General features: G+C 42.4%; 2 protein-coding genes across 6 annotated transcripts; one reads left to right on the forward strand and one right to left on the reverse strand.

The window, feature by feature from the left end:
• Nucleotides 1-360: 360 nt before the first annotated feature.
• snrnp35 (small nuclear ribonucleoprotein 35 (U11/U12)) lies at nucleotides 361-4,792 on the reverse strand. Of its 2 annotated transcripts, none has more exons than XM_018734357.1 (2): nucleotides 4,731-4,792; nucleotides 361-1,317 (listed from the first exon to the last, which is right to left on the reverse strand). In XM_018734357.1, exon 2 carries the CDS (start codon nucleotides 1,312-1,314, stop codon nucleotides 610-612), a length of 705 nt encoding a protein of 234 aa, XP_018589873.1. In that variant the 5' UTR covers nucleotides 1,315-1,317; nucleotides 4,731-4,792; the 3' UTR covers nucleotides 361-609. The 2 variants fall into 2 exon arrangements, with proteins under 2 accessions (XP_018589873.1, XP_018589872.1); XM_018734356.1 differs by lacking the exon at nucleotides 4,731-4,792 and adding an exon at nucleotides 3,154-3,259.
• A 46-nt stretch (nucleotides 4,793-4,838) lies between these two features.
• On the forward strand, nucleotides 4,839-13,041 carry inip (ints3 and nabp interacting protein). Of its 4 annotated transcripts, none has more exons than XM_018734344.2 (5): nucleotides 4,839-4,918; nucleotides 5,151-5,216; nucleotides 7,729-7,825; nucleotides 10,234-10,324; nucleotides 12,897-13,041. In XM_018734344.2, exons 2-5 carry the CDS (start codon nucleotides 5,189-5,191, stop codon nucleotides 12,990-12,992), a joined length of 312 nt encoding a protein of 103 aa, XP_018589860.1. In that variant the 5' UTR covers nucleotides 4,839-4,918; nucleotides 5,151-5,188; the 3' UTR covers nucleotides 12,993-13,041. The 4 variants fall into 4 exon arrangements, with proteins under 4 accessions (XP_018589860.1, XP_018589862.1, XP_018589863.1 ...); XM_018734346.2 differs by lacking the exon at nucleotides 5,151-5,216 and adding an exon at nucleotides 5,237-5,297; XM_018734347.2 differs by lacking the exon at nucleotides 5,151-5,216 and adding an exon at nucleotides 5,237-5,297 and having other exon boundaries at nucleotides 4,846-4,939.
• Nucleotides 13,042-16,753: the final 3,712 nt, after the last annotated feature.

Consider the following 16,753-nt stretch of genomic DNA (forward strand, 5'->3'; position numbering starts at 1 on the left):
GTGGTTTTGGCCAAATTTTCTTAGCAGATTTGCACCGGACTGATCAGAGTGGTTTGATGATGTTTGCAGAATGCAATTTTCAAATACTGCCATACATCTTAGGACCAAGATCAGGGCTTTGACTGACTTCAATCAACATGTACTTAAGTCATTCCAGTGCTGCCTTGGTCTTTCACCTGGGATCACTGCTCTGCTAAAAGGTGAACTTTCTTACAGGCTTCAGTTTTTTAAGCAGACTTTAGCAGGTCCTTTTAAAAAAATATTTCCCTGTTTTACTTGAATATTTCACTTGCAGTAATTAAAACATTTGCTGATTAACTATGCAGGAAATTGCACACGAAACCATGAAAAAAAGCCAGCATATTTATTTCCCAACACAAACAAAAATTTTATACCTTGAAAGACGGTCTTTCAAACTCAGAATATATTGAGTAATTTAATATGAAAATAAAAAAATAAAAGAAAATGTTAGCCATTTTTAAATCAAACAGCCATTCAACAGTCAAACAAACAGGATAGTACAGTGTCCATGTGCTTCCCCTGATCTCGGCATCCTCTGTCATCCTTTTCTCAGTCCCTGTAAATCCCTCCACGTCTTTGTCGATTCTTCTACCTGGCATCTTTTCTTTTTTTCTGATATTGTAAATCCTTCATATATCTCCCTTTCTCACACTCTCTTTTCTCTCGATCCTGTTCATAATGCCTGTCTCTGGTAGGTGAGAGATCTCTGTCACTACATTTTTCCTCCCTCTCCCACCTGTGATCTCTTGACCTTTTTGGATGCATCCCCCAGTCATCTTTCACAGAAGGGAGATTGATTGGCTTTCTGAAAGGTCTGTCTCTCCCACCAAATCTCAGCTGGCCTGACTCCTTCTTTCCTCCTAGTCCTCCACCTTTGCGCCGTGGTATCCAGCCTTCCAAGGTCCGCTCCTGCTCAAAGTCCACAAAGAGTTCTTGCTGGTCCACCACCAATTTGTTGGCTTCCCGACGTGCTCTTGTCACAGAGCGCTCTTCCTTATACTCGATGAAAGCATAACCCTTGGAGAAACCAGTTACAACATCCCTCACAAGTCGCAGTCTCCGAATGTCACCATACTTCGAAAAAACCTCTCGCAGCTTTTCCTCGGTTGTTTGCTGATGAAGGCGGGCAACAAAAAGAGTAAGGTGTGGGTCTCCAGTAACTCCTTTGTTGGGTATATAACGAGCCACCATGGCCCTCCAAACAGCACGGTCATGAGGCTCAGTGTCAGTGCCATCAATGCTGCCTGCTTTTAAAGGTATATATACCTTTGCCACTGGATTCCACTCGTTCATAATCTAATGGAAAAAACAGAAAGACGACATGAGCAGGATTAACAAAAATTAAACTGAACATTTCTAAATTCCTCAAGTTTCTCACAACTCTAATGTGTTACCATACTCACTTAAGTACTAATTCCATATTACTAGCCCTTGCAATCACTCTTTCACAAAAAATAAATTTTGATATATGGGCCAAAATTTCACTTTGAAGAAGAAAGTCTCCCGAATGCAAGAATGTACTATGACAGAAACATTCCAACTACAAAGCCACAAGAAACAGTTTGTGAACCCTTTGGAATTACCTGGACTTCTACAGTGATAACTGTTAAAATGCAGTCTGGTTTTGACTAAGTCACAATAATAGACAAACAATTAATTGTGCTTTTTCGGTACATCAGTACATCAATACTGATATTCAGTAAATTAATAGGGGAAGTAATCTATAAATGGAGAGTCACATTTAAACATACAGATGTTTCAAGCTATGTAACTGGTCATATGGGCCACAGTAGGCCAGCAAATCTGGCTCATCTCTTTTGGTCTGTTGACAGCTCACTCAGCCCACAGCTGATCCAACACACACATTTAAAGTTACACACTCGATCTTGTTACTACACAGGACATTACTATACACTATCTGGTGTTTTTCTCTCTAAATCAAAGAAATACCAGAAAACTTTCATTAGTTTTGATTTTTGCTGTAAGTGATGCTTGCAGGTGGTAGGCAAAGTCATTACAACACTATACCTTGCGATATTAACATCCAAGTTATGAATTTCCAAAGATATGAAAATTTCCTAGTCTACTCTTAATTGTATTTTTTCCACTGCTCTAGTTTCTTAAATGTCTATATTGTATCCATTTGCATTCCCATTGATTAGTTGGATGCAAAACGTACTCATAAAATAGAAATTCAAATGGTACCATTCACAAACTTATTTCAGACACCGTATTATTTTTATTTATTATAGCTACATCTGAGACTTTAATGGAAACTTCCCAGCAAATAAACAGAGGTAAATGTCTGCTATTACACATTTATTTTACATTTATTTATTTAGCAAAAGCTTTACTCCGAAGCAACTTCCAATGAACTCTATGTAGTGTTATCAGCCTACACACCTTATTCACCAAAGTGACTTACGCATTAAGTAACTATGTTTGTTAATATGCGTTATTTAACCATGAAAAAAGTATAGACTTGCGTCTACACTACGTGCAGTTTGCATGTTCTCCCCGTGTGGGTTTCCACAGGGTGCTCCGGTTTCCTCCCACAGTCCAAAAAGTTCAGGATCCCCCATAGTGCGTGAGTGACAGAGAGAGCGTGTCCCGGTGTAAATAGTGTATGAATCAGTCCGTTACTGGCAGCCAGTAAAATATAGTTAAGATTCTAAGGAATAACATCTAGAGCTTCCTGACTAACTGCGCTGCCGTGTGCTACGTCAGCTGTACAGCCACCAAACGAAAGGATCTGCATCGCGTGGTGAAGACGGCCCATCATCGCGATGGAGCTCCTGAACTTCAACACCATCTGCTGGTCGATTGAGGAAGAAGGCTGGGAGTATGAGTATCATCAAGGACTACACACCCCGGTCACTCCCTGTTTACTACTGCCATCCGACAAACGGTTCAGGACAATAAGATCTCGCACCAACAGACTGAGGAACAGTTTCTTTCCCAGAGTTGTGGCCTCCATCACACCCTCCAACTGCTGAACCAGAGAGCAGCTAGTTCAACTAGTAGTAGCTGCAGCTCCATCATCACTCCCCCATCTTCTCTGTTTACTCACTTGCCAGAAACACAAATTCCCTAAATACCAGACCTTACACCAGAAGAAACTGAAGTACTCACGTGAAATGACAAGCCTTTCCCTTCGCTGCAATTATTACTGTACTTAGTACAGTACTAAGACGCAGAGCGTGTCTACGAGTATGATATTGAAGATATTTCCAATATGGCGGCCAGGCGGAGCCAACCAACATGTAGGCGTGGTCTATCTATGAATAGCTGTGGTCGCAGGAATGAACCGGAAATACATTGAGTCAAGTAACCTAAACCACTTTTCAACATCCCGGTCATGTGACGCGAATCGGAACCACAGATTTTTTTTTTTTTTTTTTTTTATTATGAAACAAATCACATACAATACCAGAACATTAATTCAGAACAGTCAACCTAGCCAGGGGGAATTTAAAAAAAAAAAAAAAAAAATTATTAAAATTAGGAAATTATAAAACACTCCAATAATCAAATATTACATCAAGACCTTAAAAATATCACAATAAGAAACAGTCTTCTAATGATCACATTCCTTGATAGTGTCAATGTACTGCTTAACTTCTTTAAGAAAAAACTGAAAATATAGGCTTTTTATTAGCGAATTTTGACCTGTGTATATGATATTTAGCCAAAATGATTAATAAATTAATGATATAAGCTTGTTTCTCTGTGTGCTTATCAAAACGGAAGAACCCAAACAGTACACATTCATAATACAAAGCAAAATCCTTACACAATTTATCAATAATAAATTTTGAGACATCTCTCCATAGCTGTTTGGTATAACGGCAGTGCCAAAAGAGGTGAGGCACCGTCTCTGGGCGGAACCACAGATTTACATAGGTCCAACACAATAATAACGTCCGCCATATTGGAGAAATGATTCACGGTCATAAACAAAAGCCCCAGGCTTTGGATGTACTCAACCTTTCTTCAAAGAACTCTGCTATCCTGTGCAATTCTCAACCAATTTCTATGAATTATAACTTATTTTAAAGCTAAATATATTTTCAATTATTATATTATCAGTTGATCAAACCGGATATGTAATGTCAATTAGACGAAAACCTGTACGATGACAGCCACCTACCTACCCGATTTCCCATATCAAGAGCTTCCTATGCATAATTTAATCTCATCATCCCACATTCATAGCGTGTGTTAATATACAATGAGATTTTCCTTGGATTTGGACTTGTATAAATTACACAAAATAGTATAAACTCAGTCAGTATTTTGTTATCGTATTCATATATCAGATGATGGTATTTGGCTGCTAAAGGCAAAGAGACTTAAAATTTTGTTGCTCCCTAGTCATTTGTTATGTGCAGTTTCTGTTCAGTACATTTCGAATTAACTGAACTGAATAAACATATAAAGGCTATTTCCAGGCTCAGAAATTTAATAATATCAGTTATTACGTGCCAATTGATGAACCACAAGCTACGAAATTCTGTGGTTAAATCTGTAAAATTTGAGAATATGAAGAACTAGAACCTGCAATGAAACTGCAAAAAAAGATTTTAACTTTCTGTGAATTTACATACATGAGCAGTTATCACTGTCAAAAGACATTTCCAAAGTTGTTGCTTTAAACAATAAAATAAATAAAAATAAACCTTTTACAAGAAATACTTTCCTAGACATACATCATTTTTCCAATGTGGCGGACGACCTTGCCGTTACGGCGCCTACGTCACGAGGGTGTTGGCCCCATCTATGTACGTTATTTGCACTGCACAGACTGGAAAGGGATACGGAAACGGAAACGCGTATTTGACCGCGCATTCGTCGGCAGTGTTGTGGTCGTTTGTTTCTCCTCTGTTTGGCTTGTGCGGTACGTAAAGTCCAGTCGTACGTAAGTGGTAATTTATCACTGTCGTCCTTTTATCAATTTTAGAAGAACTAGACGAGTAGTCATATTGTATATCCTCCTTCCACATCCTATTTATTTTTTTTCTAGTATTTTCAAATACCGTCATGCTTCGTGGCTTTTTTTCGTAAACCGATTATAGTATACTATGTATTTTATAGCTATTTTGATTTTCTTTTGTCCCTCTTATGATCAGCTGTTCAAGCTTTGGGTTGAGAGCCTCAAGCCAGCAGGATGATCTGTGAGCGTCTAACACTAACAGGTAATTTATTTACACTCCAGATGCTGCTCTTTTCTGCTTAAGTGATTGGTGAAGAAATGACATCAAATCCCAGTGGGCAAGGTGAGCAACTCGTGTGTGTGTGTGTGTGTGTGTGTGTGTGTGTGTGTGTGTGTGTGTGTGTGTGTGTGTGTGTTGTTGGTTACTTCTTCCGAAACTGTACCCTCAGTTCAGTATTTTAAAGATGGATTAGACTAAATGTCCAACTTGAACTTCTAAGTTTTGTCTCTTAGCTGTCAGCATCCCTGTGCAGTAAGGTGTAAATGAGAGAGTAATTTATGATTTGCCCTAAATATACCACATACATGGAGTATAATATGCCATTATACATGGGACTCGGCACTGAACCCTGAGGGTCACCGTATTTAACATACGCAGTAATGTATCATGCTTGTTGAATTTCAAGAATTGCTGGCAATGTAACGGATAATATCCAGACCATTTAAGAACAGATTCATTCAAGAGTTTATTGTCATGTGTACAGTAAAGAGTTTGTTACACCGTATAATGAGATTCTTACTCTGTGAATCCTCTCAGCAGCTAATGACATAAATTGTAAAGACATAAGGAAAGGAAAACACAAGGCGTAAATCACAAATTTACAAAGACTACTATTAGCGCAAGGTTGCAAGTTACAAAAATTACTAAAATTAAGATTACTATTAGTGCAAAAATCCAAGAAACGAGGTTATATACGTATATAAAATGTGCAGTGCGCAATGTAAACATGGAAGTCGTACATGTGCAAAGTCCTGTAGAGGTAGATTGGGTCTGTTCGCAGCTGAGGGGGGAGTGTGAATTTGTGTACGTAAGGTATGCGGAGGTAGTCTGTGGTCTCTGATGTTATTGGCATTGCGGCTGTATATGTGCGTGTGAGAAGGATGGGAGATAGTTGACACCTCTCCGGCTCAGAGGGTGAACTGCGTCTGCTGTGATGGGTGGAAAGGCAATGGATGGGTGATGATAAGGACGTTCAAGTGATGGTTTGAGCAGCTTTCACCACTCGCTGTAGCGCCTTACGGTCTTGTACTGTGCAGCTTCCAAACCAGACTGTGATAGAGCTGGTGAGGACGCTCTCGATTGCACACCTATAGAAACTTCTGAGGTTCGGCTTGGCATGCCAAATTTCCTCAGCCTTCTCAAGAAATGCAGACACTGACGTGATTTCTTGACCAGATGTGTTGTATTGTGAGACCAGGTGAGATCTTCAGTAATGCGAACACCCAGGAATCTGAAGCTGCTCACCCTCTCCACCACTGTCTCACCAATATGCAGTGATGAGTGTTGCTCCTTCCTCCTCCGTGTAGATAGCAACATGCCAACACTCATCCAGGGTCTATGCAGTAATACCGCTTGGTCCATAGTATCACATTCAGCGCTAAGGAAAGGTTTAAACAATCTTGTGTTGTGGATGAAAACCAGTTATGAGAAATTGCAGTTGTGAAGCAAAGTTTTGCTTTTTTTCTTCTTCTCTGAGATTTCAGAGAGATGGATGATGGCTGGATGGATGGATAGATAGAAGTTGTGTGTGTATCACTGTCAATTATACTATACTGTACCATTCAAAAGTTTCAGTGTACTTGCTGGGAACCCTCCCTGACAAGACATTTAGTGAACAAGTTTCAGTAGGTATTCACAGGACATGTTTCTCCAGCTGTTCAGTTGCTGTTCATGGAGATGTGTGCAGAGCTTTCACTCTGACATCTCTATCCACTTCATCCCAAACAAGTACTGCCCTGTTGTACTTAAAACTTTAGTTTGGTCTAGTATGAAAAGGCAATCATCACGTTCCAAGACCATGCTGTGAAACGCTGCTGTGTTTCCATACTTAATTGTTCTTAAATTTTCAGTGTGATTGGCCCGAAGACATTTGTGTGTTTGTGTAAGTTTCCTGAGTGATCACACATCTAACACAGATTTTGGATTAGTATACTTGAAAAAGTATATTGGTTCTCTGCAGTTTCAGTCTTTTCCTGTAATCCATTAAACAGTTGTAGCAAGAGAAGGGGCTGACACGGTCTGGTGAGTGGCAGGTGAGGGGGTTTATTTCTGTGTGTTTGTCACACAGGGACTAGTGAGGGGAGGGAACGGGGGTGTGGGGAACAGGTGCAGATCAGGAGCGTTTGGTGAGGGATGCGGAGAACGGGATCGCTGTTGCTCTCGGCATCTGCCACTGCCCGAGGTCGTCGCGCCCAGGAAGTCCTCAGACTCTCCCCCTTCGCTGTTGGAGGCCGGGAAAGAAATAGAGCTGTCGATTATTTTCAGCTGTCCCGGCTCCGCCCCCTCTTCAGACTGCCCCGGTGTGCTACAACATTTTTATGTATTTATTTTTTTTTTTAAACAGCCCAAGTGTAGGAGCCTTCATGTAGACCACAAAAACAATATCTGCATTTGTACATCAGTCTAAAATTACTGATGCTTTCCTGTTTTGCATCACCAGTGATGAGTGTTCTATTTGTTGCCAGTGTTAAAGTATATTTTAATCCATTGACAGGTTTTCAGAACAAAAACCGGGTAGCTATTCTAGCTGAACTGGACAAAGAGAAAAGGCGCCTCATGCAGAATCAGTGCTTGAACAACCCTGGAGCCAGGTAATTGAAATTTCATACTGCTTTAGGTGCATTGTATACAAACCTTTTTTTGTGGTAAGAGGGTTTTCCAGATAGCTGATGGATTTATGGGATAGCATGAACCTTAGCTTGGGTCCAACACTCGCTACTTAAATTCATTGTAGACCTGTTTTTTTTTTTTTTTTTTCTTTTTTCTAACCATTCCTACAGTTCAAAAGTGCTAAAAGTGATCAGTGCTTGCTGTGCTATAAATAAGTACATTAAGGTAGTCTCAAATCCTTCTAATACCCAAATATATAATTTCCTTAAAGGTAACCAGAGCGAGAATTGACATTGCCCTGTTCATAGACGGTTCCTGATAGAATTTACTTGTTGAAAGGTCTACTTGTAAATCTCCCTGGTCCAGCTTTATGAATTTAGTCCTCTGTCTTTAGAAAACTGCGACTATGACATATTCACCTGACAGGTTTGCATTTACAAACTAATTCCAGTTACTTTTCCCCACTCCAAAATATCATGCGTACACATTTCCAGCTTCCTATTGTAACATCCAGCTTTATTCTGGTCTTGACTAGTACAGTTGCTGAAAATACCATATCAAGACTTGTGAATCTCTATACTATTTTCGCTTGGTAATGCTTGACATCAAATTTATGTAAGAAATACAGTAAGCTTAATTTTTTTCATCGAAAAGAAGAATAAAAACTTAGCATCCTGTGCTATAGCTTCTCAAAATTCTTTTTTTCAGTTAACAGGACTTAGTTTGTGTCACAATATATTATTGAACGGGTAGTATTCATGGTTCTACACAGTTTTAATAGGCTCTTGCTGTGTGACTAAGTATCCCCACTCAGTCTGTGTGGAGTTCGTATGTTCTCCCCGTGTCTGTATGGGTTTCCTGCCACACTTCAAAAACATGCTGTTCAGGTGGGTTGGTGACTCTAAAAATCACCCACTGTGTGTTTGAGAGAGAGTGAGTGTGACAGAAAGTGTGTTTCACTGGTGTCTCAATGAGGGACTTATTGTAAGTAGTGACACTCGTGTCATCTGCACAACTTCTCCAATGATACAGCAGTGGTTTAGTGTGTCAGGGATGGGATGAGCACAGAGGCTTGGTGAAGGATTTTGAGTGGTGCAAGCAGAACCAGTTGAAAAATGGACAGTGGACTTCAGGAGACCCAGGGGTCCATTGTGTTCAGTGGCTATTGATGGAGAGGAAGTAGGGGTGGGTGGGATGTACAAGTACCTGGGTGTGCATTTGGACAGCAGGCTGGAGTGGACTAGCAGCACTGAGGATCTGTAGAGTAAACATCAGAGTCACTGTTATCTTCTGGGAACTTCTGGAATCTGCAGGTCACCCATGGGGAGTACGGTGGCACAGTGAGTAGCACTGCTGTCTCACAGCGCCTGGGTGGTGCGAGGGGATGTGGATTCGAGTCCCGCTCAGTCCGTGTGGAGTTTGCATGTTTTCCCCTTGTCTGCGTGGCTTTCCTTCGGGTGCTCTGGTTTCCTCCCACAGTCCAAAGACATGCTGCTCAGGTTCCCCATAGTGTGTGAGTGACACAGAGAGAGTGTTCCACTGATGTATGGATGAGTGACGCAGTGTAAGTAGTGTATCTAGCAGTGTAGGTCACCGCGGTGAATAAGGTGTGTGGACTGATAACACTAGAGTTCATTGGAAGTCGCTCTGGCGAAAAGCATCTGCTCAATAAATAAATGTAAATGTAGCAGTGCAGTCTTTTCTGCAGTTGCTGGGGCAAATGTATTTGTAGAGGTGATGCCAGCACAAGGAATAAAGTAATCATGAAGACTGGCTTGGCCATGGGAGTTGAGCTCATCATTCTGGAGGAAGTGGAAGGACTTCAGAGAAGGACTGTCAACAAACTCCTAGCTGTTATGGACAATGACTCTTACTCCCTCTACATATTATCGATGACATAATAAACACAATCTGATTAATACACCAAGTAGCTGTAGCTGTTCTTGTCTATATTAAACTCATTCCTTGTCTGTACTTCAGGAAGTATGTGGAACTTCTTATTTAGTATCTGGTAGAATAATCTTTAACACCAGTGACGTCAACCAAACGTTTGCCGAAACTTCTGGTCAATTCAGCACAATAGCTTAGGGCTCGTTGGTCGATTCCTCTCATCGCTATTATTTTGTTCCTCCTTCCATGTGGTGGAATGTCTTGCAGCTGTTCTGAAGTTTACATATTTTAAGTGAAAGTGTGGAAATGTTCTTACCTCCTTTCACAGTAATATAAAGGCTTTGTCTACCCAGTGTGGTAAGGTAATCATACCTTGTTTACTGTGTGTATAGTTCTGAAAAATAAAGTTTATTTATATATATTACCTTTGTGTGTATTGGCGATGGTTCAGAATATTGATGCTGATTACACTTTTTTGTTCTTTGACACATTTGTCCAGTATTCCTTTGTCAAGACCAGCTTTGAATAAGGATTTCCGGGACCACGCAGAGCAGCAGCACATTGCAGCACAGCAGAAAGCAGCTCTACAGGTGAGATCTGTCTTGGAGGGTAAACCTTTCATTTAACACGACCTGCAGTTCATCACAGAATTACAGCTTGCCTTTAGAAAGGATTTTTTTACTTATTTTATTCCATCTAAATCTTACTGCACTCTTCACTAAGAAAAATTCATCACATTTAATCTAAGCAATTTATTCCTGAGTTTTTTTTTTTTTTTAAAGGGATTCCAGTCTTCCACCTTTTTGTTGTATGTGCCATTCCTGTCTCAGTTTTGCTGAGTGAGGTCATTGTCCTTTCAGCATGTGGATAATTGCCCTCAACATAGATTGCAGGCCAACTGCAATAGGTTCTTCTGCAGCATTTGTCTGTGTTTAGCTTCATCTGCCTTGACCTTGATGGCAACAAGCTTTCTAGATGATAAGTTTTGTGCTGTATGTAATTTTAACACAACCATTCTCAATAAAAGCAATAGTGTTACGGGGTTAAACTGCATTTGCTCTGTTTTGGATGGTGAATGAGGGAGACGAAGTCGTTCTAAAGTTGCTGAGAAGAACTGGCAAGAGTGAGAAGGAAGAGCACACATGGTGACTGGTGAACACTTGTAACACAGCTGGTGTGAATACTGCTCCGCATTTCTTAACTTCTTACTCTACCCAATTCACTGTGGTGCCCAGAATTCATCCTCATTGTGAAAGTACTCATTAATCTGCTATTTTGCAAACCACCGCCCCCCAAAGAAATTATAATACAAGTTCTTGTTTGGTAATCGTTACTGTGCCAGCTGAACAATATGGTGCCACAGCAAGTAGTGCTCCACCTCACAGCTCCTGGGTGGTGTGAGAGAACATGGATTCGATCCCCACTCGGTCTGTGTTGCGTTTGCACGCTCTCCTCGTGTTTGTGTTGGTTTTTTCCAGATACTCCGGTTTCCTCTCTGAGTCCAAAGACATGCAGTTCACGTCAGTTGGTGCCTCTTAATTGCCTGAAACCCCAGCCAGTGGTTAGTCAGTGCCGGTCCCAAGCCCAGGTCAACGGCGAAGGTTAATGTCAGGAAAAGCATCCAATTGCCACATCTCTGCTCCGACTGCACCTCCAAATACTGCGGCAATATAGCCAAATCTGACTTCTACTGGAAAACGTGCTGTATTGATCTTCGTCCAAGTCTTTCACTTTTTCTCAGTTCAGATCTGTGGCTCACATTTAAATTCTAAAAAGGTAGAAAATCCCATTTTCAATCCAAGAGCTGCATTTTAGTTTTCACCACTTTGTCAGTCTGTTTCCTGGGCCACTGAGTATACAGTATATATATCTCTAATACAGTATATCAGTTAATGTGGAGTGTGTTGTTGCAGATTTCCTTCTGAGAATTTCTTTCTGCAGCTAAGCTTTAAAACTCTCCTGCCATTTCATTTACTTGTTTCATTCATGTTAATTTATGTTGGTACATGATTTTGGTCATGATCATCCTTCACCCAATATGCAGTCTGTCATCTTAGGTGATGGAGTCCACAAGAACAATTTTAATATATATTATGCCTGAAATGATTTCTTTTTGATTCAGATTTTCTGCTTGAAGGATTCATTCCATGTGTGTGTGTGTGTGTGTGTGTGTGTGTGAGTACACATATACAGTAGGAACCCCGTATCCGCAGGGGATACGTTCCAAGACCCCCAGCGGATGCCTGAAACCGCAGATAGTAGGAAACACAATGTACTGTACATACCTATGATAGTTTAATTTCTAAATTAGGCACAATAAGACATTATCATAAGCAAAATAAGGGTTGCTTGAACACAAAAGCACTGTGTGATACTGTGAGAGTTGATCTGATAACCAGTGATGATTCACATCCCGGGTGGAACTGTACATTTATCACATTACTCAGAGCAGCGCACAATTTAAATTGAGTGTTTACTGTATTTCTGTAATTTTCTATTTAATATATATTATTCTCCTGTACTTGTCTCACACTGTTGTGTATTTGTAGTTTATGTAGTCCTGTGTACTATTCTGTGTTGCACCATGGTCTCCAGAGAAACGACATTTCGGTTCACTGTACAAGCTATATAGAGGAATGACAATAAAACCCCACTTGAGTGTAATTTTTTCACCAGCACATATATATAATTATCATTATGCAGAGGTCTTGGAAATGGTCATAGACTTCAGGAGGTTCAAGGGTTGTGTGTCCTGTGAGGATTGATGGAGGTGGAGCTAGTGGGGCCTCACATGTACCTGGGGGTGCATCTGGACAGTAGGCTCGGGTGGACATGCATCATGGAGGTCCTGTACAAGAAAAGTTGTATCCTTACCTGAGGAGACTTAGTTCTTTTGGTGTAAGTCGGTCACTGATGGTTGGAACTGTCCCCGAGGTTTTCTGTCAGCAGCCATTAGACTACAGTGAGTGTGCTGTCAGGGTAATGACCTCTTAATAACTGAAGGTTATAATATAATACAAATCATGTTTTATTTTTCATCATCTGTACCTAATGTTTGATTTCAGTGTTTGTCATTGCTCGTTATACAGCAGACTGCTTTCATATTGTAAATAACTTTTTTTTTTTTTTTTTCTTTTTTCCCCCTTCTTCTTCTCTCCACAGCATGCTCATGCACACTCTTCTGGGTTCTTCATTACTCAAGATTCTTCTTTTGGAAACCTAATACTTCCAGTTTTGCCAAGACTGGAGCCAGAGTAAAAGGACAGCATCCTAAAATAAAATAGTGACAGTCTTGTTTTTTTAATATGTGAAATAAACATAAAAATTTAATACCCATTTAGTTATATTTGTTTTTCTTAACCACCTGTGATTTAATTCAACTGTAGTTTCATTTAGTTTGGAAATTAACTGCTGAAATAAACGACCTTTAGATGGTATTGCAAAATTAACAGTTTGATGTAGGGGAGTAGGTGTCTTTGAAATGAGTGTAGCTTATTAAAACAAGTAATAGTACTTGCATTATTTGCTGACCATTTGTTATGTACATGTAGTCCTGTAGAAAAACTAGACACCCTGTTCCTGCTTCCTGACCACCAAGCGAGCAGAAGTAGATGAGCGAAGGGGCCTGGCTGGGGTGTACCAGTTGATCAAATCCTGTAAATAGCCGGGAGCAGTTCTATTGATGCATTTGTACACGGTAACTAGGGTTTTGAATTTGATTCTTGCAGGTATAGGAAGCCAGTGTGGAGAGCTGAGTAGAGGAGATACATGGGAGTGCTTTGGCAAATCAAACACAACTCGTGCAGCAGCATTCTGTAGAAGCTGCAGAGATTTGATGGCATTAGCAGGAAGGCCACACAGAAGAGGGTTGCAATAGTCCAGACAGGAAGTCACCATGGCCTAGACTAGTAGCTGGGCGGAGTCAGTAGTGAGGTAGGGACGGATCCTACGAATATTATGCAGGATGTATCTGTAGGACCGGGTTATGGCTTTGATATGTTGAGAGAATGACCGACTCGCATCAGTCGTTACTCCCAGGCTCTTAGCAAAGGAGCTAGGCGAAATGAGTGAGTTGTCCAGTTTGCTTGAGAGGTCGTGACAAGAGGACAGGCCAGCTGGGAGGTAAAGAATCTCTGTTTTGGAGAGGTTGAGTTGGAGGTGGTGATCATGCATCCATGAAGAGATGTCCGACAGGCAGACAGCAATGCGTGCAGAGATATCTGACGCACCAGGTGGAAAGGAGAGGAAGAGCTGGATATCATCAGCAAAATACTAGTATTTGAAACCATGGGAGTCTATGGCCGGACCGAGGGAGGAGGTGTAGATGGAGAAAAGAAGAGGACCCAATACCGAGCCCTGCGGAACACCGGCTGAGAGAGGCAAAAGAGAGGAACGAGAGCTCCGCAAGACCATTTGATAGGATCTGTCAGAGAGATAGGACTCAAACCATCTGAGTGCCGCACCTTTGATCCCAAGCTGGTTAAGAGAGGAGAGTAGAAACCAGTGATTGACAGTGTCGAATGCTGCAGACAGATCGAGGAGGATGAGGACCGAGGAGAGGGAAGCAGCTCTAGCAGCTTGGAGAGCATCAGATACTGCCAGAAGGGCGGTCTCAGTGGAGTGACCAACTTTGAAACCAGACTGATAACAATCAAGGAGATGGTTCCGGGTGAGGAAATCAAGACAGTTGATCACAGGCCGCCCGCTCTAGGGTTTTAGACAGGAAGGAAAGGAGAGAGATCGGTCTGTAATTTTCAACCAGGTTGGGGTCCAGGGAGGATTTTTTTAACAGAGGTGAAATTAGAGCGGTTTTGAAGGCAGTTGGGAAACAGCCAGAGGAAAGTGAGGAGTTGATGATAGAAGAGATGAAGGAGGAAAGTTACGGGGAAATCTTCTGAAGGAGTGATGATGGGATCGGATCAGGCGAGCACGTGGTGGCTCTGCGCAATATCAGGAGGTCAGCGACTTCAGATTTGGAGAGTGGCTTGAAGTTGGAGAGCATAGCTTCGCAGGGAGGTCCAGCGTGAACCGGGCAGGTTGATGGTGAGAATTTATTAGTGATTGCTTTGACTTTGTCTCTGAAAAACAAAGCAAAGTCGTTAGCAGTGAGAGAAGAGGGAGGAGGAGGCGGCGGGGGAAACAGAAGGGATGAGAAGGTCGCAAAGAGTCTGTGTGGTTTTTTTAGATGCAGACTATTTTGTTGTGGAAGAAGGAGGTTTTAGCTGAAGAGACAGCAGACTGAAAAGCAGCTAAGAGTGACTGGTAAGCATCCAGGTCCGATGGAGTTTTGGATTTACGCCATCTTTGCTCTGCGGCCCGCAGTTTGGTCCTGTTAGCATGTATCAGACAGCCACGGGGTAGCAATGGGGTGTGCTGGTCTAGAAAACAGAGGGCAGAGAGATCAAGGGAGGAGGATACGGCAGAGAGGAAAGTGTTAGTGGTATCATCTGTAGATAGATCTAAGAATTGTGCAGCAGAAGGGAGAGCGGCCAGAGTAGCAGAGGCAAAGCAGGAAGGTGAGAGAGATTTTAAGTTGCAGCGAAAGGTGACAACGGGTGCAGGAAGAGACGAGGAGTTAGTGGTGAGGGAGGGTTGAAAGGAAATGAAGAAGAGGTCAGTGGTCAGAGATATGCAGCGGAGTGACGGAGAGAACGGGACAGCCACAGTTGCAGGAAAATACAAGGTCAAGACAGTTGCCCGCTTTGTGAGTAGCAGGGGGTTGGGACAGGGAGAGATCAAAGGACTGTATGAGCAACAGAAGGCCGCTTGCATGAATGTCATCGACATGCAGGTTGAAAGGTTGAAGTCACCCAGGAGAATCAGCGGAGTGTTGTCCCCTGGCAGAGAGCTCAACAAGATGTCAAGGTCATCCAAGAAGTGGCCAAGAGGGCCAGGAGAACAATAAAGGACAACCACAACAAGAGTGATTGGGGCAGTGATAGAGACAGCATGACATTCAAAGGAGGACAGATCATGCAAGTGAAGAGGAAGAATAGAGTATTCCCACCGGGGAGAGATGAGCAGGCCTGTGCCTCATCTCTGCTGGAGGGACGAGGGGTGTGAGAGAAGGAGTAGTTAGTAGAGAGTGCTGCAGGTGTGGCAGAGTTGTGTGGGGTGATCCAGAATTCAGTTAGGGCCAGGAGATTCCAGTGAGAGATGGGAGGCGTAGGCTGGTATGAAGTCAGCTTTTCTCACAGCAGACTGGCAGTTCCAGAGACCCATGGAGAAAGTAAAGCAAGATGGAGGGTTTGACATGTAAGGATAAACCAGATGGCTGTAGCAGCAACAACGCCCAGGTCTCCGGCGGTGGCGAAATCGCACGGATTGCTTACCGTAGAAGACTTTGATGGCCGACATGTTGGACGCATGTTCCCTTGAGGACAACTGTAATGGTGGCCTTCCTTGGTGGAATGACTCCCGCAGGCAGACTCCTTTGTCTTTGCACCCCGAGTCTTTGCACCAAGAGGCTGCTGCAACCGCTGCTGCTACGGGTCACCAGCTGCTATATAAACTGGGCTACTGCTTATCAGGGGGGCGCGGTGGCGCAGTGGTGCAGTGGGTTGGACCGGGTCCTGCTTTCCGGTGGGTCTGGGGTTCGAGTCCCGCTTGGGGTGCCTTGCGACGGACTGGTGTCCCGTCCTGGGTGTGTCCCATCCCCCTCCAGCCTTTCGCCCTGGGTTGCCGGGTTAGGCTCCGGTTCCCCCGTGACCCCGTATGGGACAAGCGTTTCTGAAAGTGTGTGTGTGTGTGTGTGTGTGTGTGTGTGTGTGTGTGTGTGTGTGTGTGTACTGCCTATCAGCTGACTTCCTAATCGAAACTGAAACTACACCAACAATGGCGACAAAAACAAACAACCAAACAGACGCGATTAATCGAACCATCGAGTCACTCCCACTCCCTGCTACAGGACACAGAAATGATCCAGAGAACGGTCGTCCTAACAAACCACTAAATACTACTTAACAAACAAAATAATTACAGTGCTACACAAACACACAACTGATTGTATCTATCAACCT

Source organism: Scleropages formosus, chromosome 5 (genome assembly GCF_900964775.1).
Source record: "Scleropages formosus chromosome 5, fSclFor1.1, whole genome shotgun sequence".
In the NCBI taxonomy this organism is placed as follows: Eukaryota; Metazoa; Chordata; class Actinopteri; order Osteoglossiformes; family Osteoglossidae; genus Scleropages; species Scleropages formosus.

Coding starts and splice junctions, on each gene's coding strand:
- snrnp35 (XM_018734357.1), bottom strand. CDS start 1,314: ATGAACGAGTGGAATCCAGTGGCAAAGGTATATATACCTTTAAAAGCA.
- inip (XM_018734344.2), top strand. CDS start 5,189: ATGATCTGTGAGCGTCTAACACTAACAG. Junction 5,217..7,728: donor TGAGCGTCTAACACTAACAG/GTAATTTATTTA, acceptor ATCCATTGACAG/GTTTTCAGAACAAAAACCGG. Junction 7,826..10,233: donor TTGAACAACCCTGGAGCCAG/GTAATTGAAATT, acceptor ACATTTGTCCAG/TATTCCTTTGTCAAGACCAG.